Source organism: Symsagittifera roscoffensis, chromosome 1 (assembly GCF_963678635.1).
Source record: "Symsagittifera roscoffensis chromosome 1, txSymRosc1.1, whole genome shotgun sequence".
In the NCBI taxonomy this organism is placed as follows: Eukaryota; Metazoa; Xenacoelomorpha; order Acoela; family Convolutidae; genus Symsagittifera; species Symsagittifera roscoffensis.
In genome coordinates, this window is record NC_087062.1 from 67,244,906 (window position 1) to 67,272,480 (window position 27,575).

A 27,575-nucleotide genomic window follows, 5' to 3' on the forward strand; every position below is an offset into this window, starting at 1 on the left:
CAAATTGTTATGTTCACAACATACATAAACATAAGTATGTTATGGTAATTTTCAACCCCTTATTTTCGCTAATTTTCAGCCTTATTAATTTTGCTAATTTTATTTTGATTGTTAGACAACCCTTAAACAAAATAAACAAATTGTTTTCTCTCTTTTAGTTTTTTTGCGATAATTGAAGCAATTTTGCAGTCCTTTTGTCTAAATGATCTTAGTTTAAAAAGTAGATGAATAGTTTTTGCTCATGGAGATGCCAGCCGACAGGTTGATGCCTTTTTGCTATTCTCCCAAGCCGAACATTATTGTAAACATACGTTTTCATAGAATGTATGCTTATAAATTTTGGCTTGAAACTAAAGTTATTATTATTATTATTTCGAATAGTTACAAGAGAGTTGACAAAAGGCAATGAATTTTAGCATGGTGATCAAACTAACAACTGCGAACAGATTTGTGAGTTATACTTCTTAGTTTAAAACTTAGCATTACGCATTGAGCCGGATGTAACAACAAGTAATGCAACTATAAAAATCAAAACTTTGAAAGGTGGTCGAGCGGAAAAAAAAACCAAAAAAACTGAAAGCTTGATTTGAAAAATTGCTCTGTATAAAATATTTAAAATGAAAAAAAAAACCATATATTGACCCCGGGATAAATAATCATTTTCAGCATCCTCAATATGAAGTGCGGAAATGCTTAGGGTAATAAATAACTAGTGGACAAAATTAGGCGCATATTTAGGTTTTTAGTTTTAAAATGCCTAACTTTTTGGACAATATTTACTTGAAGTTTTAACAAAACTTAAAATCGACCGACAGCAAATGACCATAACTACCCTCTCTGAAAGTCTCAATTGAAGCGCTTGCTAGTTTTTTTCTGGATCTGAAAACGCCAGTTCTCAACGTCCGTACGTGTGATATTGTAACGCGTGATATTGTAAGAGTTTAGTGAAATTGTCACAAGGATTGTTTCAGTTTTCTCGCTGAGAATGTTTCACGTCGCATGAAAAGTTTTTTTGCTCCGCTTATGCGAGAAAGAGTTCATTACCCGCACCGAGCCCTCATGTACCAAACTCGATTATACTGATTATCTATAGATTGAAATCCTTTAAAAATGGATTAAAATCCTAGTATTTTTTTGTCAAAACAATCCCAATATTTTTAGTCCAATATAATCCATTATAATTGATTATATCTGATCATAATAGATTTTTTCGGAAGGTTATTTATGAAATTTTTCAACGTTCTTCAAAGTTATCTCATTTCCGGCTTAGTGCAGTTGCAACGTATTATCTTTCATAAAACGATACATTTCACATTAAAAATTGAATATTTTTTGTCTCTACTTTTTCAATGCATCTTAGTTCTTCACTTCATTTCGCAAGGGGAGTGGGTAAAGTTGTTAGGGGGGCATTAAATAATTGTAGAACTTGGGGGCTGAATGGTGATTTAACTCCCCTAACCTAGTTTACTTTACACACCCTTACACCCCCTCGCTGCCAGTTTACCACAACTGCCATTCGCCCTCCTCCTTATGGTTGGACATTGGGAAACAATTTATTGGTTAGATTCTCGGGAGGCGGGGTGGGGGGGGGGGGGGGGAGGAAGATAAATGATCTTCAGATAAATGATCTTCCAGATCTTCAGTTGGAGTGGAAGGTAAAAAACTTGAGCGGGTGACGTTAGACATGGCATTTAGTAAGAGATGCAACATTTCAGCAAAAATAATCGAATTTATTTCAAAAAACAAAATGGATTAAAATGGATTATCATGGCAAAAATAATCGATTTCAGTGCCAAAAATAATGGATTGTTATCGACTATAATGGATTATAATGAATTTTTGTTACAAAAAAGTGATTATAAAGGATTATCATGGCAAAAATAATCGTTTCATTGCCAAAAAGAATGGATTATAATTGACTATAATGGATTATAGTGGATTATTTTTTCAAAAACAATCGGATATAATGGTAATATAATCGATTTTGTCGTCTGAATTTTCATGAATTATAATGAATTATTTTTGGTTCGGGAATCCATTATAATCGATTAGAATTCATGGGCGCTCGGTGCGGGTAAGATACAAAACCTAGCGCCAACGGTGAAAACTGGCATTTTCAGACCCGGAAAAAAACTGTTGAGTGCTTCAAATTAAAAATTGATACTTTCAGAGAAAATAGTTCAGATCATTTGCTGTCGGTCAATGTTAAAATTTTGTTAAAATTCAAAGTAAATATTGTCTAAAATGATCCTTAAACGTAGGCTTTTTAAAGACTTAAAACATGAACTTGCGTTTAGTTTTGTCCACTAAAGTAGTCCACTACCACAGGCGGCCTTCCACAGTATTTGGTCGATCATTCTTGTACCTGTGACTTATATCATCTACTTGTTCAGGCTGCTTACTCTCAACTACACGTGGTCGTCCCCTCGCAACCATGAAGCCTCTCTTCTCCAGAGTAAATACCACAATATTCGGACGTCAGCTCTTGAACCTGAAAGAATTTTGAGAGACACACCTCTTGAAAATTTCACCATGTCTGCGAAGTGGCACAAATCAAAGTGAGAAAACGATTTATTTACACTTAGAGGTTGATTGGGTAATTTATAATTTGATGATCACATTTTTTTGAAAAAACGGACAAGCATTGAGCTTGAAACAAAAAGGATCCTAGCTATGACATGCAAGTATCGCATAATGTTCCAAGCTGATTAGGGAAAAAATCAAAAATAAAAAACCCTTTAAAAACAAAAAAATGATATTTTTTCAGTTTTTGTCTAAAAATTTTTTTTGAATTGTTCATACGGTATTTTGCAACAAAGACATTTTTAGGTATTTGTTTAATTTAAGCAATGATTTGTAAAACTTTGACGGGTGACAATTTGTTATTAACGTTTTATCATAACAGGTACTTGCTGATATGCGGTAAGCGAGACGAAACAACTGATTCATAGAACCATTTATTGAAGTCTGAGCTCTTGTTCATAGTTCTCTGGCTAAGCGTCTTTACAAGGTCAATCGACCAAACAAACAGTTTACTCAGCATAGTGAGTTGAATATAGTATATATCTAAATTTGTCAATCCGTGCCGGATGACAAAAATGATCGTCTTCTAGATTTGCCTTCTAGGAAACACCAATTGCATCTGCGAACGCTGTAAAATCAAAAACTTTTTGGAGGAGAAAAGTATACAAGTTGGACACATGAATAATACTGACCCAATAACATTAAATTGATTTTTTCTTCTTGGTTTTCATTTTCTTTGCATCAATCGTGTTGATCGGTACGGGGTTTCCAGGGGCGTTTGCCAAGGTCGACTTTCGGTTGCAAACTGATTTTCTGGTCGGTTCGGTGGGTAGGGCATTTGGTGGTATTTTCTTTTTGTCGAGTCGTTTTGACGACGGTGCCGAGTTTTTCGATGTCGTAGATAACTTTTCGTCGTCATGTTCCCCGCTGGAAGAGATTTCCTCAGGGGTGGCTCTGATCGGATTGTTCTTTGATTTTTCCTCCGTTTGGAGGCTCACTCCCGCTTGGGTGGTTGTGTCGCGCGTTCGTTTTCCTGTGCGCTTGGCCCATCACTTCGTTGGACTGCTCTACACTGGTGAGGCGCTTTGGGAGACTTGTCGCTGTGTCCTATTTGAACACCGGATGTTGTGGGGCGTTGACAAAAAACGTAGACAAGGTCCAGAGCTCTGCGCGAATATGTACGCAACGTAATTATTCAATCTTGAGGGTCTGCAGGACCCGTAATTTAGAGGATTAGGGACAAACGCAACTCGACTATTTCATAGAAGTCTGAGTTGTTTCCCGAACGTATGCAACCACGCGGTGGGTGGCGTACAAGTTAGAGCTTTTCCATTGATGCTTTTGTATTTTGCTGAAAAGTTTTTGGGTACCTCACCTTTGTAGCTATACGGATTGTTTTTCTTGCTTCCTGCTCTATCCATTTTTTGTCTACTTTTTCCTGAACTCCCTTATATCTTAAGTTTAACTTATGCTTAACTATTTCAATGGCTCGTCTTGTTTTTGCACTTCGTGTTTGTTGCTGCTGTTGTCAGTTGTTCGCCAATTGGAGGGTTTTTGGTAGCGTCGGGCGTGACTTTATCGTAACGTCGTCATCCGACCGTCTCTGTAAACCATGCATGAATTCCGCTGGTAGAGGCGGTTTGGTGAGGTTGTTCCGACCTAACCATGCTTTTTCGGCATTTTCCCAATGTAGGTTGTTAGGGAGCTACTTGTTGCTATGTTGGAGAGGGGAGAATTCGGTTTTCTACCCATGTGAGCTTCGAAGGATAATTTTTTGTTACTACGTGTGGCGTGATGTGTAGTGTTTCTATAACTTCGGCTATATCCGAGGCAAGTTTATACGGTATGTTGTTCTTGTCTACCCTCATTCACCTAATCTACGTTTTAGTGTTTGAATCATTCTTTCTACCACCCCTATTGCTCTATGGTCATCTGCTGGCGAAAGATTAGATCAAATTTATTTGTGTTGCAAAACAGTTGAAAATTTTTGGGCCCTAATTTTTATGCTTGGTCAAACCTTAACCGTCGGGGTACCCCGTTGCTTGAGATACATCGTTTCATGATTTTTATTGCAATATCTGCCGTTGTGTTTGATCCAATTTTCGCTATGGGGAATTTAGACCATATATCTATCGTAACCAAATTTTATGCATCCTTCTTAAGTTCAACAGGGAGGGGCCCGGCGAAATCTAGCGATACTTCTTCATTTGGTTCGAACACCGGCTCCATTTGGAATGACTGTTCTTTGCCTACTATTGGCTTCAGGTTTTTACCTGGTTCTGTACAATGTCGGAAGTACTGAGCCATCTGGACTATTGAGCAATGTTTGCGTGGAAATCAAGCATATTGACACAAATCGACCACGGCTGGCGACCCAGGATGAATTAAGTGTAAGCTGTCTAGTTGCGTCGGGATAATGATTTTTTCATCAATCTGCAAACAGTCTTCTCTCACGTGTAATCTGTTTCGGATATTGAACCAGTTTTGTCCATACGAAGTCTTGATTGCATCGCAGTCTCGTTTTTTGACCAAATTTTTGAGTGGCTGCAAATTTCTGTCCTTTTTGATAGCGGCGGCGATGAATGTGACTCCAAGAACGTTTGGAGTTTTCTCCGGAGCAATGGTGTGCCCTCCTTTAATTCAAAATTTGTACCTTGGTTGATTGTGGTGACGATTCGTATCTATTTGTGTTTGTTACGTATTCGTAGGTAGGATTTTCGATATTTGGTATAAAATCTTCTTGGCTATATTAAGTTAGTTCCACGCAGCTAACGCAGTATTCTTATGTCTCGTGTAATTCTATGGAAAATTGGGTTTGAGTGGCGGCTGTCATCGTTTAAGCCTCTGTTTGTGCTGCTTGGGTAGCCATTTCCTGTGGCGTTGATGGTGGTTGAGTTTTTGTGATTGGTGGGTTGTCGCTAAAAACAATTTTTGGGGAAGTTCGATTGCCTTTTTTAGGTTGTGATGAGAAGAGGTCTCGTGCGTCTTTAACTCCTGCTGACGGGGAATTGTGGTTAATTTCGTTTTTTTTGTGACTGTTTTTCTCTTGTGCCACCGTGGATCGGACAGGCTTTCCTGTCTATCCGATGAACCCTACCATTGCTTTTTTTCCTGCCACGCAGCTCAAGCGTTTTCACATCATCCGCGTTGAACCCAGCATTACATATTTTAGCATTTTTTGCTGACTCATTTTCTCAAAGTGTTCCTGTACTAAATTGATAGAATATTTAGAATTTTGGTTTGAATATTTTGTTGACTGGATTTAGGATGGTTTTGAGCACAATTGATTTGTAATGAGTGTTTGAGAATGACCTCTTCCGAAATTTGCAGAATGTTTGAGTTTCGATTGAAAATTTGAAAACCTAGTTAGCGTTCTTGTATTTTCCGCGCGCTTTTTGATCAGCCGATACGGTGCCTTGTTCTGATTGGCTAGGTTGTTCAGTATGACCTAGTCAATTATTTCCAGGTTGTTTATGGATGAATTGATTGAAGCTACTACAAATTCTTCATCTTACGCGCTTGGGAGTTTTGCTAATCTAACCGGATTTTGTGACATTTAGTCTTCTAGTCACGTTTTTTCCCTGCTCAATGTTTTATGTCAAAAGGATCGGCCAGTCAATCAACCGGGTTAACCTGCATTGACTGGTTTATAATCTTTCATTTGCGTTTAACGCTTTCCTTTGCGTTTAAAGCTTTCAAATACGATGATTAAAGCTTGATGGTCCGTTATGACGGTAAAGTGCATTCTGTATAAATAAAATTTAAAGTGTTCGTTGGCCCAAACTACCACGAGTAATTCTAGCTCGTTAGCAGAATACGTTTCTTCTAGAGAATTGAGAAAACGTGAAGATATGCTACGGCCACCCAGAATTCCGGGGAATATTGCTTCAATTCGTCCCCTAAGCTTAACGTGGACGGGTCGCATACCACGCGGGTATCCAGGTTATGGTCAAAATACTGATTTTGAGTTATTTTTGTAACTAACGTTAGAATGTTGTTAAATGTTGTTTTGTGTTCAGGTTTCCATTAAATTGATGTTTTTCTGTTTTCTAGCAGTGGGTGGAGGGCGGCGGCAGTTTTTGCAAAATTAGGGATGTATTGTGTTAAGTGAGGTATAGAGCCTATGAAGGTTTTAGGTTATTTAAAAGTTTTTGGTGGTGTTAATTTATCAATAGCCTCTGTTTTCTTTATTAGTGGCTTAGTTCGTTCACTGGTGATCTTGTACCCTAACCATTCAACTTATTCGCATGCAAACTTAAATTTGTCTAGAGATATTGCGAGGTTTTCTTTGTCTAAATTTTTCAGAACTGTTTGTGGTTTTTCTTTATTAGTCTCGGGTGATCCTTTTGTTTTTATTAACATGTCATCCAGATAGGCGTATGTATTTGTAAAGTTGGCGAGGCTTAGGTCAATGGCCCTCTGAAGCTCGGCCGGCATGTCAGTAAGGCCGTAAAATCCGGTCTGAAATTGTTAAGTCCCTGTGGCGTCACATCCGAAGAGGCTAAAGTTGCACTGTTCTCTGGTTTGTTTGTCCAACGGGATTTAAGAGTATGCGTATCTTAGATCAACGTAGAAAATAACGTTTGTCAAGTTTTGTCTGATTTTACCACCTGCGCAATAATTTCCAAAAGGAGATCTATGTTTGGCATCTGGCATTTATTTTTGTGGATAAATTCGTTGATCTGTTTAGAATCTAGTACCAATTTGAGTGTCTGGTCCTTTTAAATTGTTATTGCGATTGGGCTAACAAGTTGTCTATCCAAACATTTACTTAATTTGATTTCGTGATTTTGATCAATTAGCTTGCTGACTTCTTTTTCAACACGTTCTTGCAATTGTTTTGGCATTTGGCATACTTTGCTGCTGAATTGGGGTTGTGTCTTTGCTGAATTCCGTTCGCATCACCTGAATTTCTGTTTTCCGACTCGTATACACAATTATTTGAAATTGTCTCTGACTCGCTGTTTTAAAATTGTATAGGAAATTGTTCAAAATTGTCTCTGACTCACTGTTTTACTTCCGTGTTTGATTTTTTCGTTTCCTGTATAATTAGCATTTGATATGGTTTTGGTTTCTCTTGAATCAATTCAATTCTGATATCTAGTTATGAGTTTCAACCAATTATATTTGCTTTTTGGTCATCTACGATTGTCCAGCATCCGGATTCTATTGTAATGACGAGTCTTCCCTTAAAAATAATATGTTTGCCATAATAACTTGCCAAATTTTAGCTGTGTTTTTCGTTGGGATATGTTCAAATATCGTTGATTTGTCATTTTCTTGCAATCGAAGAGCCGTTTTTTTTTGTTTAAAATTCACATCGGGCTACCCCAATTGGCCATTGAGATCATCTTCCGTCAAACTGGCGGATTTTTCAACCTGAATTGCTTTCGAGATTGCCATAACTGAAATTCTGCGTGTAAATTCTGCAAACGCAACGTGGTCATTTTCTGTAATATCTTTTTCATTTTCTATTTCGTCTTGTTAAATTTCACTCGGATTCTCCAGACAGTTGACGTTCTTAGGCCGACATACTTTTGCAAAATGGCCACGTTTGCTGCATTTTGTGCAAATTTCGTCTTTTGCTGGGCACGATTGTAAATGGTTTGGACTTAATTGCCGCACTTGTAATATTACTTTTGTTGTGTAGTGTTGTGAGTTTGTGATTGGTGAAATCATGTGTTTTGAGTTCCACGTGTCACGTGTGCCATACGGTCTACTACGGCGGAATCAGCCCCGGCTTCTTTGAGTGTTTTGGCTCTTGGTGTAATTATCACCTCTACCTCATGGGTTGATGTAATGTATTGGTTCTTGTTGTGTTGTTGTTGTCCTCAGATTATGTTTGTTTTCATAGTTCGACTATGTTCGATTCCTTTTTCTCGACAAATTGCATAATCGTATGCATCGTGCGTTTAAACTAGTAATTCTTCCGCGATTTTTTTCCTTGTGCAAGTGGGCAGTAAACATGTCCTTGACCCACTCGTCTTATCGATCTCCGTAGTCGGCTCGAAAAGCCAGTTCGAATAAGTCAATATGAAATTGTTCTAGGTTTTCAGTTTTCTGTTGTTTTCTACAGTTGAAATGTACCTTTTGAACGCGAGTATTCTTGTGGTCACAAAAACATCTTCGAAAAATGTCATCAGCTCGTTTGTAGAAACGCTGTGTAAGTCGAGGCTGGGCCTTTTTTGTTGAACTTGTCGCTGTCCTTCCGCGCGGAGACACTTTTAGAGATAACTGCGGACTTTTACATCAGCTTTGTCACAAGGGAACGAGTTACTCAATACGCCTCTTTCTCAGACTTTTTGCGCGCCATTTTCCCGACCCATTCGCTTCTCCTGATTTCTTAAGTCACAATTTTTTTTCTGTTCCTCCGTTTCACCAGTTATTTCGACTTCGTAAATGGGTTCTGACTTAGTGCTGACTTAGCGCTTACTTAGCTCTTTACAAATTTCGTACCTCGATTCCATCTTTTGCAAACACCGCCATATCATATATTGCTACCCATTTAGACCACACTAATGATGGCTCAGCTGATGCCTTCTCCCAAAATGGATTAATATTATTCAGCGTAAGCGAGACAAGACAACTGATTCATAAAACCATTTATTGACGTCCTCAAAAATTTTCTATTTAATACGAAAAAAGACCAATCATAGAGCCTAGTTTTTTTCGGGGAACAAGCAATTAAGCTCGTATCAATTTTTCCTGGCTGATTTATTTATGCTAAAACTATTAGTTTTTGAAAATATCCAATAAAAACAAATTGCGACTACTTATTTATCTTCTCAGACAATAAAACGTTCTGAAACTGATTTGACCTGCATATTGCGCCACGTTTAATATATTTTTTGTATCAATGCTGCAGAAACGAGTATTGGGACCCGGGTCGAGGTGCTCACTTTATGTTTCGACCGCCTCGACCAAAAATCGGTATGTTTCGACAGTGCCGGCCAAAATTTGGCATGTTTTGACCGTGCTCGACCGAAATTTGTTAGGTTTCGAGCGCGCTCGACGGAAACAAAATGGCTTGATTGTGCTCGACATTTGCAAAATATGTTTCGACTGTGCCCGACTGACAAAAATGTGATCGATCGAAGCTAGATATATTTGGTCCGTGCTCGATTGAATTTGCGAATTCGGGTATGTTTTGGTTTTCAAACAACATGAATAATCCAAACTTAAACGTGTTAACTTATGCTTATTGGGTAACATCTGCTGCTTTTTTTATCAGAATGAAATGATGAGTTGTAGAAAACGAACGGTATAAAATTGTCATCCTATTGTTTTCTATATTTGACAATTATTCTTTCTTCCTTACCATTTCTAAATTTAATGATTGCACGTGATATTTATTTCAAATTTTTGTTAGTTTTCCGTTTGAGTTTATCTGGTCCCAAATAATTTGGCGAAAATCTTCAATTTTCTATGTAACTAGCTTGGTTTGAATTTTTGTTTTTGGCACGTTATAGCCAGGCTTATTCTGCATTGCAAATTGAATTTAAAAAAATTAGAAAATGGGGTTTGTACTAAACATAAAACCTAGACGTGGGTGGTTCCTATAGTTAGCTCTGCTGATTTAGTTGGAGCTGTCCTAGAGACTTGTCGGCTTCATTGATGACTGTCGGTTGTGTTATTTTGGTAGCGGGTTTTTCTTGTCGATGCTGGTTGTTGGTTGACGCTGATTTGTCTGCTGATCTTGCTGATGATTGTTATTGGTTAATGTGATGCTGCTGCTGTTTGTTGTTGCAGAAAAATGACTTCATGCATTTATTGGAGAATAAAAATCTTTTTTCACCTTCATATATTTGTTTTCCATAATTAAGTCTAGCTGTGTCCGTTTGCTTTCTATTTGCTGCTGTCCATGTTTTAAGCGTATGGTTAGTAGTTAGAACGGGTTACTGAATGGAGTGCATGTTCTTTGTGGTTTTTCCGGGGTAACTGATGATTTATGTTTGATTTTAGGATTTTGCGCTCGGCAAGATTCTTCTTTGACGTCCTCGTCTCCTGTAGTCGACCGTTTCCTGTGACGTTTCCAAATGCGTTCGGTTGTTTGATTTTGCAACCCTGATTTTTTTGAGTTCAAAACGATGCCTCATAAGTTCAAAATTTCAAAACGATGCCTCATAGGGGTTTTTAAATTTTTGTTAGTTTTTGCCGAAAAATGTACTCAAATTTATTTTTTTTGTTACTCAAATCAGATGCGAGCGTTGAACGCTTGTTGTTTTGTAAACCGTCACGTCGTCTTTATCGTAACGTCGTCTTCCGACCGTCTCTGTAAACCATGCATGAATTCCGCTGGTAGAGGCGGTTTGGTGAGGTTGTTCCAACCTAACCATGCTTGTTCGGCATTTTCCCAATTTAGGTTGTTAGGGAGCTACTTGTTGCTATGTTGGAGAGGGGAGAATTCGGTTTTCTACCCATGTGAGCTTCGAAGGATAATTTTTTGTTACTAAGTGAGGTGTGATGTGTAGTGTTTCTATAACTTCGGCTACATCCGAGGCAAAATTATACGGTATGTTGTTCTTGTCTACCCTCATTCATCTAATCTACGTTTTAGTGTTTGAATCATTCTTTCTACCACCCCTATTGCTGTATGGTCATCTGCTGGCGAAAGATTAGATCAAATTTATTTGTGTTGCAAAACAGTTGAAAATTTTTGGACCCTAATTTTTGTGTTTGGTCACACTTTAACCGTCGCGATACCCCGTTGCTTGAGATACATCGATTCATGATTTTTATTGCAATATCTGCCGTTGTGTTTGATCCAATTTTCGCTATGGGGAATTTAGACCATATATCTATCGTTACCAATTTTTATGCATCCTTCTTAAGTTCAACAGGGAGGGGCCCGATGAAAACTAGCGATACTTCTTCATTTGGTTCGAACACCGGCTCCATTCGGAATGACTGTTCTTTGCCTACTATTGGTTTCAGGTTTTTACCTGGTTCTGTACAATGTCGGAAGTACTGAGCCATGTGGAACATTGAGCAATGTTTGCGTGGAAATCAAGCATATTGACACAAATCCTCCACGGCTGGCGACCCAGGATGAGTTAAGTGTAAGCTGTCTAGTTGCGTCGGGATTATGATTTTTTCATCAATCTGCAAACAGTCTTCTCTCACGTGTTATCTGTTTCGGATATTGAACCAGTTTTGTCCATACGAAGTCTTGATTGCCTCGCAGTCTTGTTTTTTGACAAAATTTTTGGGTGGCCGCAAATTTCTGTCCTTTTTGATAGCGGCGGCGATGAATAAGACTCTAAGAACTTTTGGAGTTTTCTCCGGAGCAATGGTGTGCCCTCCTTTAATTCAAAAATCGTACCTTGGTTGATTGTGGTGACGATTCGTATCTATTTGTGTTTGTTACGTATTCGTCATGGTAGGAGTTTCGATATTTGGTATAAAATCTTCTTGGCTATATTAAGTTAGTTCCACGCAGCTTAAGCAGTATTCTTATGTCTCGTGTAATTCTATGGAAAATTGGGTTTGAGTGGCGGGTGTCATCGTGTAAGCCTCTGTTTGCGCTGCTTGGATAGCCATTTCCTGTGTTGTTGATGGTGGTTGAGTTTTTGTGATTGGTGGGTTGTCGCTAAAAACAATTTTTGGGGAAGTTTGATTGCTTTTTAGGTTGTGATGAGAAGAGGTCTCGTGCGTCTTTAACTCCTGCTGACAAGGGCCTAGTGGTTAATTTCGTTTTTTTTGTGACTGTTTTTCTCTTGTGCCACCGTGGATCGGACAGGTTTTCCTGTCTATCCGATGAACCCTACCATTGCTTTTTTCCTGCCACGCAGCTCAAGCGTTTTCACATCATCCGGGATGAATCCAGCAATACAAATTTTAGCATTTTTTGCTGACTTATTTTCTCAAAGTGTTCCTGTACTAAATTGATAGAATATTTAGAGTTTTGGTTTGAATAGTTTGTTGACTGGATTTAGGATGGTTTTGAGCACAATTGATTTGTAATAAGTGTTTGAGAATGACCTCTTCCGAAATTTGCAGAAGGTTTGAGTTTCGATTGAGAATTTGAAAAGCTAGTTAACGTTCTTGTATTTTCCGCGCGCTTTTTGATGAGCCGATATGGTGCCTTGTTCTGATTGGCTAGGTTGTTCAGTATGACCTAGTCAATTACTTCCAGGTTGTTTATGGATGAATTGATTGGAGCTACTACAAATTCTTCATCTTACGCGCTTGGGGGTTTTGTAAATCTAACCGGATTTTGTGACATTTAGTTTTCTAGTCACGTTTTTTCCCTGCTTAATGTTTTATGTCAAAAGGATCGGCCAGTCAATCAACCGGGTTAACCTGCTTTGACTGTTTTATAATCTTTCATTTGCGTTTAAACCTTTCATTCGTTTTAAAATTGTATATGTTCTCTGGTTTGTTTGTCCAACGGGATTTAAGAGTATGCGTATCTTAGATCAAACGTAGAAAATAACGTTTGTTAAGTTTTTTTTTGATTTTACAAACCTACGCAATATTGTCTAAAAGGAGAACTATGTTTGGCAGGCATTTATTTTTGTGGACAAATTTGTTGATCTGTTTAGTATCTAGTACCAATTTGAGTGTCTGGTCCTTTTATATTGTTTTTGCGATTGGGCTAACAAGTTGTCTATCCAAACATTTACTTAATTTGATTTCGTGATTTTGATCAATTAAGAGTTTTTTTTTCAACACGTTCTTGCAATTGTATTGGAATTCGGCATTCTTTGCTGCTGAATTGGGGTTGTGTCTTCGCTGAATTCCATTCGCATCACCTGAATTTCTGTTTTTCCGATTCGTATACACAATTATTTGAAATGGTCTCTGACTCACTGTTTTAAAATTGTATAGGCAATTGGTCGAAATTGTCACTGACTCACTGTTTTACTTCCGTGTTTGGTTTTTTCGTTTCCTGTATAATTAGCATTTGATATGGTTTTAATTTTCTCTTGAATCAATTCGATTCTGATATCTGGTTATGAGTTTCAACCAATTATATTTGCTTTTTGGTCATCTATATACAAAATTGTATTGTCCAGCTTCCGGATTCTATTGTAATGACGAGTCTTCCCTTAAAAATAATATGTTTGCCATAATAACTTGCCAAGTTTTAGCTGTGTTTTTTGTTGGGATATGTTCAAATATCGTTGATTTGTCAAATTCTTGCAATCGAAGAGCCGTTTTTTTTTGTTTAAAATTCACATCGGGCTACCCGAATTGGCCATTGAGATCATCTTCTGTCAAACTGGCGGATTTTTCAACCTGAATTGCTTTCGAGATTGCCATAACTGAAATTCTGCGTGTAAATTCTGCAAACGCAACTTGGTCATTTTCTGTAATATCTTTTTCATTTTCTATTTCGTCTTGTTAAATTTCACTCGGATTCTCCAGACAGTTGACGTTCTTAGGCCGACATACTTTTGCAAAATGGCCACGTTTGCTGCATTTTGTGCAAATTTCGTCTTTTGCTGGGCACGATTGTAAATGGTTTGGACTTAATTGCCGCACTTGTAACATTATTTTGTTGTGTATTGTTGTGAGTTTGTGATTGGTGAAATCATGTGTTTTGAGTTCCACGTGTGCCATACGGTCTACTACGGCGGAATCAGCCCCGGCTTCTTTGAGTGTTTTGGTTGTTGGTGTAATTATCACCTCTACCTCATGGGTTGATGTAATGTATTGGTTCTGGTTCTTGTTGTAATGTTGTTGTCCTCAAATTATGTTTGTTTTCATAGTTCGACTATGTTCGATTCCTTTTTCTCGACAAATTGTATAATCGTATGCATCGTGCGTTTAAACTAGTAACTCTTCCGCGATTTTGTCCTTGTGCAAGTGGGCAGTAAACATGTCCCTGACCCACTCGTCTTATCGATCTCCGTAGTCGGCTCGAAAAGCCAGTTCGAATAAGTCAGCATGAAATTGTTCTAGGTTTATTGTTTTTCTGTTGTTTTCTACAGTTCAAATGTACCTTTTGAACGCGAGTATTCTTGTGGTCACAAAAACATCTTCGAAAAATGTCATCAGCTTGTTTGTAGAAACGCTGTGTAAGTCGAGGCTGGGCCTTTTTTGTTGAACTTGTCGCTGTCCTTCCGCGCGGAGACACAGAAAGAGATAACTGCGGATTTTTACATCAGCTTTGTCACAAGGGAACGAGTTACTCAATACGCCTCTTTCTCAGACTTTTTGCGCGCCATTTTCCCGACCGATTCGCTTCACCAGATATCTCACGTCACATTTTTATTTCTGTGCCACCGTTTCACCAGTTATTTTGACTTCGTAAATGGGTTCTGACTTAGTGCTGACTTAGCGCTGACTTAGCTCTTTACAAGTTTCGTACTTCGGTTCCATCTTTTGCAAACACCGCCATATCATATTTTGCTACCCATTTAGACCACCCTAATGATGGCTCAGCTGATGCCTTCTCTCAAAATGGATTAATATTTAGCGTAAGCGAGACAAGACAACTGATTCATGAAACCATTTATTGACGTCCTCAAAAACTTTCGCTCTATTATATACGAAAAATGACCAATCATTGAGCCTAGTTTTTTTCGGGGAACAAGCAATTAAGCTCGTATCAATTTTTCCTGGCTGATTTAGTTATGCTAAAACTAATAGTTTTTGAAAATATCCAATAAAAACAAATTGCGAACTTATTTATCTTCTTAGACAATAAAATGTTCTGAAACTGATTTGACCTGCATATTGCGCCACATTTACCATATTTTTTGAAAATAGGCTGCAGAAACGAGTATTGGGACCCGGGTCGAGGTGCTCACTTTATGTTTCGACCTTCTCGACCAAAAAACGGTATGTTTCGACAGTGCCGGACAAAATTCGGCATGTTTTGACCGTGGTCGACCAAAATTTGTTAGGTTTCGAGCGCGCTCGACGGAAACAAATTGGCTCGATTGTGCTCGACATTTGCAAAATATGTTTCGACTGTGCCCGACTGACAAAAAATGTGATCGATCCAAGCTAGATATATTTGGTCCGTGCTCGACCGAATTTGCGAAATCGGACATGTTTTGGTTTTCAAACAACATGAATTATCCAAACTTAAACGTGTTAACTTATGAATATTGGGTAACATCTGCTGCTTTTTTTTATCAGAATGAAATGATGAGTTGTATTTGCTGCTGTTCATGTTTTAAGCGTATGGTTAGTAGTTAGAACGGGTTACTGAATGGAGTGCATGTTCTTTGTGGTTTTTCCGGGGTAACTGATGATTTATGTTTGATTTTAGGATTTTGCGCTCGGCAAGATTCTTCTTTCACGTCCTCGTCTCCTGTAGTCGATCGTTTCCTGTGGCGTTTCCAAATGCGTTCTGTTGTTTGATTTTGCAACCCTGACTTTTGAGTTCAAAACGATGCCTCATAAGTTCAAAAATTCAAAAAGATACCTCATAGGGGTTTTTAAATTTTTGTTAGTTTTTGCCGAAAAATGTACTCAAATTTATTTTTTTTGTTACTCAAATCAGATGCGAGCGTTAAACGCTTGTTGTTTTGTAAACCGTCACGTCGTCTTTATCGTAACGTCGTCTTCCGACCGTCTCTGTAAACCATGCATGAATTCCGCTGGTAGAGGCGGTTTGGTGAGGTTGTTCCGACCTAACCATGCTTGTTCGGCATTTTCCCAATTTAAGTTGTTAGGGAGCTACTTGTTGCTATGTTGGAGAGGGGAGAATTCGGTTTTCTACCCATGTGAGCTTCGAAGGATAATTTTTTGTTACTACATGAGGTGTGATGTGTAGTGTTTCTATAACTTCGGCTACATCCGAGGCAAAATTATACGGTATGTTGTTCTTGTCTACCCTCATTCACCTAATCTACGTTTTAGTGTTTGAATCATTCTTTCTACCACCCCTATTGCTTTATGGTCATCTGCTGGCGAAAGAGTAGATCAAAGTTATTTGTGTTGCAAAACAGTTGAAAATTTTTGGGCCCTAATCTTTGTGCTTGGTCACACCTTAACCGTCGCGGTACCCCGTTGCTTGAGATACTTCGTCTCATAATTTTTATTGCAATATCTGCCTTTGTGTTTGATCCAATTTTCGCTATGGGGAATTTAGACCATATATCTATCGTAACCAAAATGTATGCATACTTCTTAAGTTCAACAGGGAGGGGGCCGGCAAAATCTAGCGATACTTCTTCATTTGGTTCGAACACCGGCTCCATTTGGAATGACTGTTCTTTGCCTACTATTGTTTTCAGGTTTTTACCTGGTTCTGTACAATGTCAGAAGTACTGAGCCATCAGGACTATTGAGCAATGTATGCGTGGAAATCAAGCATATTGACACAAATCCACCACGGCTGGCGACCCAGGATGAGTTAAGTGTAAGCTGTCTAGTTGCGTCGGGATAATGATTTTTCCATCAATCTGCCAGCAGTCTTCTCTCACGTGTAATTTGTTTTGGATATTGAACCAGTTTTGTCCATATGAAGTCTTGATAGCCTCGCAGTCTCGTTTTCTGACAAAATTTTTGAGTGGCCGCAAATTTCTGTCCTTTTTGATAGCGGCGGCGATGAATGTAACTCCAAGAACTTTTGGAGTTTTCTCCGGAGCAATGGTGTGCCCTCCTTCAATTCAAATTTCGTACCTTGGTTGATTTTGGTGACGATTCGTATCTATTTGTGTTTGTTACGTATTCGTCATGGTAGGAGTTTCGATATTTGGTATAAAATCTTCTTGGCTATATTAAGTTAGTTCCACGCAGCTTACGCAGTATTCTTATGTCTCGTGTAACTCTATGGAAAATTGGGTTTGAGTGGCGGGTGTCATCGTGTAAGCCTCTGTTTGGGCTGCTTGGGTAGCCATTTCCTGTGGCGTTGATGTTGGTTGAGTTTTTGTGATTGGTGGGTTGTCGCTAAAAACAATTTTTGGGGAAGTTTGATTGCTTTTTAGGTTGTGATGAGAAAAGGTCTCATGCGTCTTTAACTCCTGCTGACGGGGGCCTAGTGGTTAATTTCGTTTTTTTGTGACTGTTTTTCTCTTGTGCCACCGTGGATCGGACAGGCTTTCCTGTCTATCCGATGAACCCTACCATTGCTTTTTTTCCTGCCACGCAGCTCAAGCGTTTGTACATCAGCCGGGATGAATCCAGCATTACATATTTTAGCATTTTTTTTGCTGACTCATTTTCTCAAAGTGTTCCTGTACTAAATTGATGGAATATTTAGAATTTTGGTTTGAATAATTTGTTGACTGGATTTAGGATGGTTTTGAGCACAATTGATTTGTAATGAGTGTTTGAGAATGACCTCTTCCGAAATTTGCAGAATGTTTGAGTTTCGATTGAGAATTTGAAAAGCTAGTTAGCGTTCTTGTATTTTCCGCGCGCTTTTTGATCAGCCGATATGGTGCCTTGTTCTGATTGCTAGGTTGTTCAGTATGACTTAGTCAATTATTTTCAGGTTCTTTATGGATGAATTGATTGAAGCTACTACAAATTCTTCATCTTACGCGCTTGGGGGTTTTGCTAATCTAACCGGATTTTGTGACATTTAGTTTTCTAGTCACGTTTTTTCCCTGCTTAATGTTTTATGTCAAAAGGATCGGCCAGTCAATCAACCGGGTTAACCTGCTTTGACTGGTTTATAATCTTTCATTTGCGTTTAAAGCTTTCATTTGCGTTTAAAGCTTTCAAATACGCTGATTAAAGCTTGATGGTCCGTGATGACGGTAAAGTGCATTCTGCATAAAAAAAATTTGAAGTGTTCGTTGGCCCAAACTACCACGAGTAATTCTAGCTCGTTAGCAGAATACGTTTCTTCTAGAGAATTGAGAAAACGTGAAGATATGCTACGGCCACCCAGAATTCCGGGGAATATTGCTTCAATTCGTCCCCTAAGCTTAACGTGGACGGGTCGCATACCACGCGGGTATCCAGGTTATGGTCAAAATACTGATTTTGAGTTATTTTTGTAACTAACGTTAGAATGTTGTTAAATGTTGTTTTGTGTTCAGGTTTCCATTAAGTTGATGTTTTTCTGTTTTCTAGCAGTGGGTGGAGGGCGGAGGCAGTTTTTGCAAAATTAGGGATGTATTGTGTTATGTGAGGTATAGAGCCCATGAAGGTTTTAGGTTATTTAAAAGTTTTTGGTGGTGTTAATTTATCAATAGCCTCTGTTTTCTTTATTAGTGGCTTAGTTCCTTCACTGGTGATGTTGTACCCTAGCCATTCAACTTATTCGCATGCAAACTTAAATTTGTCTAGAGATATTGCGAGGTTTTCTTTGTCTAAATTTTTCAGAACTGTTTATGGTTTTTCTTTATTAGGCTCGGGTGATCCTTTTGTTTTTATTAACATGTCATCCAGATAGGCGTATGTATTTGTAAAGTTGGCGAGGCTTAGGTCAATGGCCCTCTGAAGCATGTCAGTAAGGCCTTAAAATCCGGTCTGAAATTATTAAGTCCCTGTGGCGTCACACCCGAAGAGGCTAAAGTTGCACTGTTCTCTGGTTTGTTTGTCAAACGGGATTTAAGAGTATGCGTATATTAGATCAAACGTCGAAAATAACGTTTGTTAAGTTTTGTCTGATTTTACAAACCTACGCAATATTGTCCAAAAGGAGAACTATGTTTGGCATCTGGCATTTATTTTTGTGGACAAATTCGTTGATCTGTTTAGTATCTAGTACCAATTTGAGTGTCTGGTCCTTTTATATTGTTATTGCGATTGGGCTAACAAATGGTCTATCCAAACATTTACTTAATTTGATTTCGTGATTTTGATCAATTAGCTTGCTGAGTTTTTTTCAACACGTTCTTGCAATTGTATTGGAATTCGGCATTCTTTGCTGCTGAATTGGGGTTGTTTCTTCGCTGAATTCCATTCGCATCACCTGAATTTCTGTTTTTCCGATTCGTATACACAATTATTTGAAATGGTCTCTGACTCACTGTTTTAAAATTGTATAGGCAATTGGTCGAAATTGTCACTGACTCACTGTTTTACTTCCGTGTTTGGTTTTTTCGTTTCCTGTATAATTAGCATTTGATATGGTTTTAATTTTCTCTTGAATCAATTCGATTCTGATATCTGGTTATGAGTTTCAACCAATTATATTAGCTTTTTGGTCATCTACAATACAAAAATGGCGCTCATTGTATTGTCCAGCTTCCGGATTCTATTGTAATGACGAGTCTTCCCTTAAAAATAATATGTTTGCCATAATAACTTGCCAAGTTTTAGCTGTGTTTTTTGTTGGGATATGTTCAAATATCGTTGATTTGTCAATTTCTTGCAATCGAAGAGCCGTTTTTTTTTGTTTAAAATTCACATCGGGCTACCCGAATTGGCCATTGAGATCATCTTCTGTCAAACTGGCGGATTTTTCAACCTGAATTGCTTTCGAGATTGCCATAACTGAAATTCTGCGTGTAAATTCTGCAAACGCAACTTGGTCATTTTCTGTAATATCTTTTTCATTTTCTATTTCGTCTTGTTAAATTTCACTCGGATTCTCCAGACAGTTGACGTTCTTAGGCCGACATACTTTTGCAAAATGGCCACGTTTGCTGCATTTTGTGCAAATTTCGTCTTTTGCTGGGCACGATTGTAAATGGTTTGGACTTAATTGCAGCACTTGTAACATTACTTTTGTTGTGTATTGTTGTGAGTTTGTGATTGGTGAAATCATGTGTTTTGAGTTCCACGTGTGCCATACGGTCTACTACGGCGGAATCAGCCCCGGCTTCTTTGAGTGTTTTGGTTGTTGGTATAATTATCACCTCTACCTCATGGGTTGATGTAATGTATTGGTTCTGGTTCTTGTTGTAATGTTGTTGTCCTCAGATTATGTTTGTTTTCATAGTTCGACTATGTTCGATTCCTTTTTCTCGACAAATTGTATAATCGTATGCATCGTGCGTTTAAACTAGTAACTCTTCCGCGATTTTGTCCTTGTGCAAGTGGGCAGTAAACATGTCCCTGACCCACTCGTCTTATCGATCTCCGTAGTCGGCTCGAAAAGCCAGTTCGAATAAGTCAGCATGAAATTGTTCTAGGTTTTCAGTTTTCTGTTGTTTTCTACAGTTCAAATGTACCTTTTGAATGCGAGTATTCTTGTGGTCACAAAAACATCTTCGAAAAATGTCATCAGCTCGTTTGTAGAAACGCTGTGTAAGTCGAGGCTGGGCCTTTTTTGTTGAAATTGTCGCTGTCCTTCCGCGCGGAGACACAGAAAGAGATAACTGCGGATTTTTACATCAGCTTTGTCACAAGGGAACGAGTTACTCAATACGCCTCTTTCTCAGACTTTTTGCGCGCCATTTTCCCGACCGATTCGCTTCACCAGATATCTCACGTCACATTTTTTTTTCTGTGCCACCGTTTCACCAGTTATTTTGACTTCGTAAATGGGTTCTGACTTAGTGCTGACTTAGCGCTGACTTAGCTCTTTACAAGTTTCGTACTTCGGTTCCATCTTTTGCAAACACCGCCATATCATATTTTGCTACCCATTTAGACCACCCTAATGATGGCTCAGCTGATGCCTTCTCTCAAAATGGATTAATATTTAGCGTAAGCGAGACAAGACAACTGATTCATGAAACCATTTATTGACGTCCTCAAAAATTTTCGCTCTATTATATACGAAAAATGACCAATCATTGAGCCTAGTTTTTTTCGGGGAACAAGCAATTAAGCTCGTATCAATTTTTCCTGGCTGATTTAGTTATGCTAAAACTAATAGTTTTTGAAAATATCCAATAAAAACAAATTGCGAACTTATTTATCTTCTTAGACAATAAAATGTTCTGAAACTGATTTGACCTGCATATTGCGCCACGTTTACCATATTTTTTGAATATATGCTGCAGAAACGAGTATTGGGACCCGGGTCGAGGTGCTCACTTTATGTTTCGACCTTCTCGACCAAAAATCGGTATGTTTCGACAGTGCCGGCCAAAATTCGGCATGTTTTGACCGTGGTCGACCAAAATTTGTTAGGTTTCGAGCGCGCTCGACGGAAACAAATTGGCTCGATTGTGCTCGACATTTGCGAAATATGTTTCGACTGTGCCCGACTGACAAAAAATGTGATCGATCCAAGCTAGATATATTTGGTCCGTGCTCGACCGAATTTGCGAAATCGGACATGTTTTGGTTTTCAAACAACATGAATTATCCAAACTTAAACGTGTTAACTTATGAATATTGCGTAACATCTGCTGCTTTTTTTATCAGAATGAAATGATGAGTTGTATTTGCTGCTGTCCATGTTTTAAGCGTATGGTTAGTAGTTAGAACAGGTTACTGAATGGAGTGCATGTTCTTTGTGGTTTTTCCGGGGTAACTGATGATTTATGTTTGATTTTAGGATTTTGCGCTCGGCAAGATTCTTCTTTCACGTCCTCGTCTCCTGTAGTCGATCGTTTCCTGTGGCGTTTCCAAATGCGTTCTGTTGTTTGATTTTGCAACCCTGACTTTTTGAGTTCAAAACGATGCCGCATAAGTTCAAAAATTCAAAAAGATACCTCATAGGGGTTTTTAAATTTTTGTTAGTTTTTGCCGAAAAATGTGCTCAAATCAGATGCGAGCGTTGAAGGCTTGTTGTTTTGTAAACCGTCACGTCGTCTTTATCGTAACGTCGTCTTCCGACCGTCTCTGTAAACCATGCATGAATTCCGCTGGTAGAGGCGGTTTGGTGAGGTTGTTCCGACCTAACCATGCGTGTTCGGCATTTTCCCAATTTAAGTTGTTAGGGAGCTACTTGTTGCTATGTTGGAGAGGGGAGAATTCGGTTTTCTACACATGTGAGCTTCGAAGGATAATTTTTGTTACTACATGAGGTGTGATGTGTAGTGTTTCTATAACTTCGGCTACATCCGAGGCAAAATTATACGGTATGTTGTTCTTGTCTACCCTCATTCAACTAATCTACGTTTTAGTGTTTGAATCATTCTTTCTACCACCCCTATTGCTTTATGGTCATCTGCTGGCGAAAGAGTAGATCAAAGTTATTTGTGTTGCAAAACAGTTGAAAATTTTTGGGCCCTAATCTTTGTGCTTGGTCACACCTTAACCGTCGCGGTACCCCGTTGCTTGAGATACTTCGTCTCATGATTTTTATTGCAATATCTGCCGTTGTGTTTGATCCATTTTTCGCTATGGGGAATTTAGACCATATATCTATCGTAACCAAAATGTATGCATACTTCTTAAGTTCAACAGGGAGGGGGCCGGCAAAATCTAGCGACACTTCTTCATTTGGTTCGAACACCGGCTCCATTTGGAATGACTGTTCTTTGCCTACTATTATTTTCAGGTTTTTACCTGGTTCTGTACAATGTCAGAAGTACTGAGCCATCAGGACTATTGAGCAATGTATGCGTGGAAATCAAGCATATTGACACAAATCGACCACGGCTGGCGACCCAGGATGAATTAAGTGTAAGCTGTCTAGTTGCGTCGGGATAATGATTTTTTCATCAATCTGCCAGCAGTCTTCTCTCACGTGTAATTTGTTTTGGATATTGAACCAGTTTTGTCCATACGAAGTCTTGATAGCCTCGCAGTCTCGTTTTCTGACAAAATTTTTGAGTGGCCGCAAATTTCTGTCCTTTTTGATAGCGGCGGCGATGAATAAGACTCTAAGAACTTTTGGAGTTTTCTCCGGAGCAATGGTGTGCCCTCCTTTAATTCAAAAATCGTACCTTGGTTGATTGTGGTGACGATTCGTATCTATTTGTGTTTGTTACGTATTCGTCATGGTAGGAGTTTCGATATTTGGTATCAAATCTTCTTGGCTATATTAAGTTAGTTCCACGCTGCTTACGCAGTATTCTTATGTCTCGTGTAACTCTATGGAAAATTGGGTTTGAGTGGCGGGTGTCATCGTGTAAGCCTCTGTTTGGGCTGCTTGGGTAGCCATTTCCTGTGGCGTTGATGGTGGTTGAGTTTTTGTGATTGGTGGGTTGTCGCTAAAAACAATTTTTGGGGAAGTTTGATTGCTTTTTAGGTTGTGATGAGAAAAGGTCTTGTGCGTCTTTAACTCCTGCTGACGGGGGCCTAGTGGTTAATTTCGTTTTTTGTGACTGTTTTTCTCTTGTGCCACCGTGGATCGAACAGGCTTTCCTGTCTATCCGATGAACCCTACCATTGCTTTTTTTCCTGCCACACAGCTCAAGCGTTTTTACATCAGCCGGGATGAATCCAGCATTACATAATTTAGCATTTTTTTTGCTGACTCATTCTCTCAAAGTGTTCCTGTACTAAATTGATGGAATATTTCGAATTTTGGTTTGAATAATTTGTTGACTGGATTTAGGATGGTTTTGAGCACAATTGATTTGTAATGAGTGTTTGAGAATGACCTCTTCCGAAATTTGCAGAATGTTTGAGTTTCGATTGAGAATTTGAAAAGCTAGTTAGCGTTCTTGTATTTTCCGCGCGCTTTTTGATCAGCCGATATGGTGCCTTGTTCTGATTATCTAGGTTGTTCAGTATGACTTAGTCAATTATTTCCAGGTTGTTTATGGATGAATTGAGTGAAGCTACTACAAATTCTTCATCTTACGCGCTTGGGGGTTTTGCTAATCTAACCGGATTTTGTGAAATTTAGTTTTCTAGTCACGTTTTTTCCCTGCTTAATGTTTTATGTCAAAAGGATCGGCCAGTCAATCAACCGGGTTAACCTGCTTTGACTGTTTATAATCTTTCATTTGCGTTTAAAGCTTTCATTTGCGTTTAAAGCTTTCAAATACGCTGATTAAAGCTTGATGGTCCGTGATGACGGTAAAGTGCATTCTGCATTAAAAAAATTTGAAGTGTTTGTTGGCCCAAACTACCACGAGTAATTCTAGCTCGTTAGCAGAATACGTTTCTTCTAGAGAATTGAGAAAACGTGAAGATATGCTACGGCCACCCAGAGTTCCGGAGAATATTGCTTCAAGTCGTCCCCTAAGCTTGACGTGGATGGGTCGTATACCACGCGGGTATCCAGGTTTTGGTCAAAATAAAGATTTTGAGTTATTTTTGTAACTGACGTTAGAATATTGTTAAATGTTGTTTTGTGTTCAGGTTTCCATTAAGTTGATGTTTTTCTGTTTTCTAGCAGTGGGTGGAGGGCGGAGGCAGTTTTTGCAAAATTAGGGATGTATTGTGTTATGTGAGGTATAGAGCCCATGAAGGTTTTAGGTTATTTAAAAGTTTTTGGTGGTGTTAATTTATCAATAGCCTCTGTTTTCTTTATTAGTGGCTTAGTTCCTTCACTGGTGATGTTGTACCCTAGCCATTCAACTTATTCGCATGCAAACTTAAATTTGTCTAGAGATATTGCGAGGTTTTCTTTGTCTAAATTTTTCAGAACTGTTTATGGTTTTTCTTTATTAGGCTCGGGTGATCCTTTTGTTTTTTATTAACATGTCATCCAGATAGGCGTATGTATTTGTAAAGTTGGCGAGGCTTAGGTCAATGGCCCTCTGAAGCATGTCAGTAAGGCCTTAAAATCCGGTCTGAAATTATTAAGTCCCTGTGGCGTCACACCCGAAGAGGCTAAAGTTGCACTATTCTCTGGTTTGTTTGTCAAACGGGATTTAAGAGTATGTGTATCTTAGATCAAACGTCGAAAATAACGTTTGTTAAGTTTTGTCTGATTTTACAAACCTACGCAATATTGTCCAAAAGGAGAACTATGTTTGGCATCTGGCATTTATTTTTGTGGACAAATTCGTTGATCTGTTTAGTATCTAGTACCAATTTGAGTGTCTGGTCCTTTTATATTGTTATTGCGATTGGGCTAACAAGTTGTCTATCCAAACATTTACTTAATTTGATTTCGTGATTTTGATCAATTAGCTTGCTGAGTTTTTTTCAACACGTTCTTGCAATTGTATTGGAATTCGGCATTCTTTGCTGCTGAATTGGGGTTGTGTCTTTGCTGAATTCCATTCGCATCACCTGAATTTCTGTTTTTCGATTCGTATACACAATTTTTTGAAATTGTCTCTTGCTCACTGTTTTAAAATTGTATAGGCAATTATTCGAAATTGTCACTGACTCACTGTTTTACTTCCGTGTCTTATTTTTTCGTTTCCTGTATAATTAGCATTTGATATGGTTTTGGGTTCTCTTGAATCAATTCGGTTCTGATATCTGGTTATGAGTTTCTACCAATTATATTTGCTTTTTGGTCATCTACAATACAAAAATGGCGCTCATTGTATTTTCCAGCTTCCGGATTCTATTGTAATGACGAGTCTTCCCTTAAAAATAGTATGTTTGCCATAATAACTTGCCAAATTTTAGCTGTATTTTTCGTTGGGATATGTTCAAATATCGTTGATTTGTCATTTTCTTGCAATCGAAGAGCCGTTTTTTTTTGTTTAAAATTCACATCGGGCTACCCGAATTGGCCATTGAGATCATCTTCCGTCAAACTGGCGGATTTTTTAACCTGAATTGCTTTCGAGATTGCTATAACTGAAATTCTGCGTGTAAATTCTCCAAACGCAACTTGGTCATTTTCTGTAATATCTTTTTCATTTTCTTTTTCGTCTTGTTAAATTTCACTCGGAGTCTCTAGACAGTTGACGTTCTTAGGCCGAAATACTTTTGCAAAATGGCCACGTTTGCTGCATTTTGTGCAAATTTTGTCTTTTGCTGGGCACGATTGTAAATGGTTTGGACTTAATTGCCGTAATTGTAACATTACTTTTGTTGTGTATTGTTGTGAGTTTGTGATTGATGAAATCATGTGTTTTGAGTTCCACGTGTGCCATACGGTCTACTACGGCGGAATCAGCCCCGGCTTCTTTGAGTGTTTTGGCTGTTGGTGTAATTATCACTTCTACCGCATGGGTTGATGTAATGGTTTGGTTCTTGTTGTGTTGTTGTTGTTATTTGTCCTCAGAACATGTTTGTTTTCATAGTTCGACTATGTTCGATTCCTTTTTCTCGACAAATTGCATAATCGTATGGATCGTGCGTTTAAGCTAGTAATTCTTCCGCGATTTTGTCCTTGTGCAAGTGGGCAGTAAACATGTCCCTGACCCACTCGTCTTATCGATATCCGTAGTCTGCTCGAAAAGCCAGTTCGAATAAGTCAACATGAAACTGTTCTAGGTTTTCAGTTTTCTGTTGTTTTCTACAGTTGAAATGTACGTTTTGAACGCGAGTGTTCTTGTGGTCACAGTAATATCTTCGAAAAATGTCATCAGCTCGTTTGTAGAAACGCTGTGTAAGTCGAGGCTGGGTCTTTTTTGTTGAACTTGTCGCTGTCCTTCCGCGCGGAGGCACAGAAAGAGATAACTGCGGACTTTTACATCAGCCTTGTGACAAGGGAACGAGTTACTCAATACGCCTCTTTCTCAGACTTTTTGCGCGCCATTTTCCCGACCGATTCGCTTCTCCTGATTTCTTACGTCAAAGATTTTTTCTGTGCCTCCGTTTCACCAGTTATTTCGACTTCGTAAATGGGTTCTGACTTAGTGCTCACTTAGCGCTGACTTAGCTTTTTACAATTTTCGTACCTCGATTCCATCTTTTGCAAACACCGCCATATCATATATTGCTACGCATTTAGACCACCCTAATGATGGCTCAGCTGATGCCTTCTCCCAAAATGGATTAATATTTAGCGTAAGCGAGTCAAGACAACTGATTCATAAAACCATTTATTGTCGTCCTATTGAAAATTTTTGCTCTATTAAATACGAAAAAATGACCAATCATAGAGCCTAGTTTTTTCGGGAAACAAGAAATTAAGCTCGTATCATTTTTTTCCTGTCTGATTTAGTTATGATAAAACTAGTAGTTTTTGAAAATATCCAATAAAAACAAATTGCGACTACTTATTTATCTTCTCAGACAATAAATGTTCTAAAACTGATTTGACCTGCATATTGCGCCACGTTTACCATATTTTTTGTATATATGCTGCAGAAACGAGTATTGGGACCCGGGTCGATGTGCTCACTTTATGTTTCGACCGCCTCGACCAAAAATCGGTATGTTTCGACAGTGCCGGCCAAAATTCGGCATGTTTTGACCGTGCTCGGCCAAAATTTTGTTAGGTTTCGAGCGCGCTCGACGGAAACAAATTGGCTCGATTGTGCTTGACA

The 27,575-nt window shown here is 38.6% G+C and overlaps 1 protein-coding gene across 1 annotated transcript in view; it reads left to right on the top strand.

The window, feature by feature from the left end:
• Positions 1 to 2,393: 2,393 nt before the first annotated feature.
• The window catches only part of LOC134856934 (uncharacterized), a gene marked incomplete at its 5' end in the record, with an annotated part of 46,396 nt that continues 21,214 nt past the window's right edge, over positions 2,394 to 27,575 (top strand). The window contains 1 exon segment of the mRNA XM_063873222.1: positions 2,394 to 2,558. Coding sequence (XP_063729292.1) covers positions 2,394 to 2,558 — 165 coding nt within the window.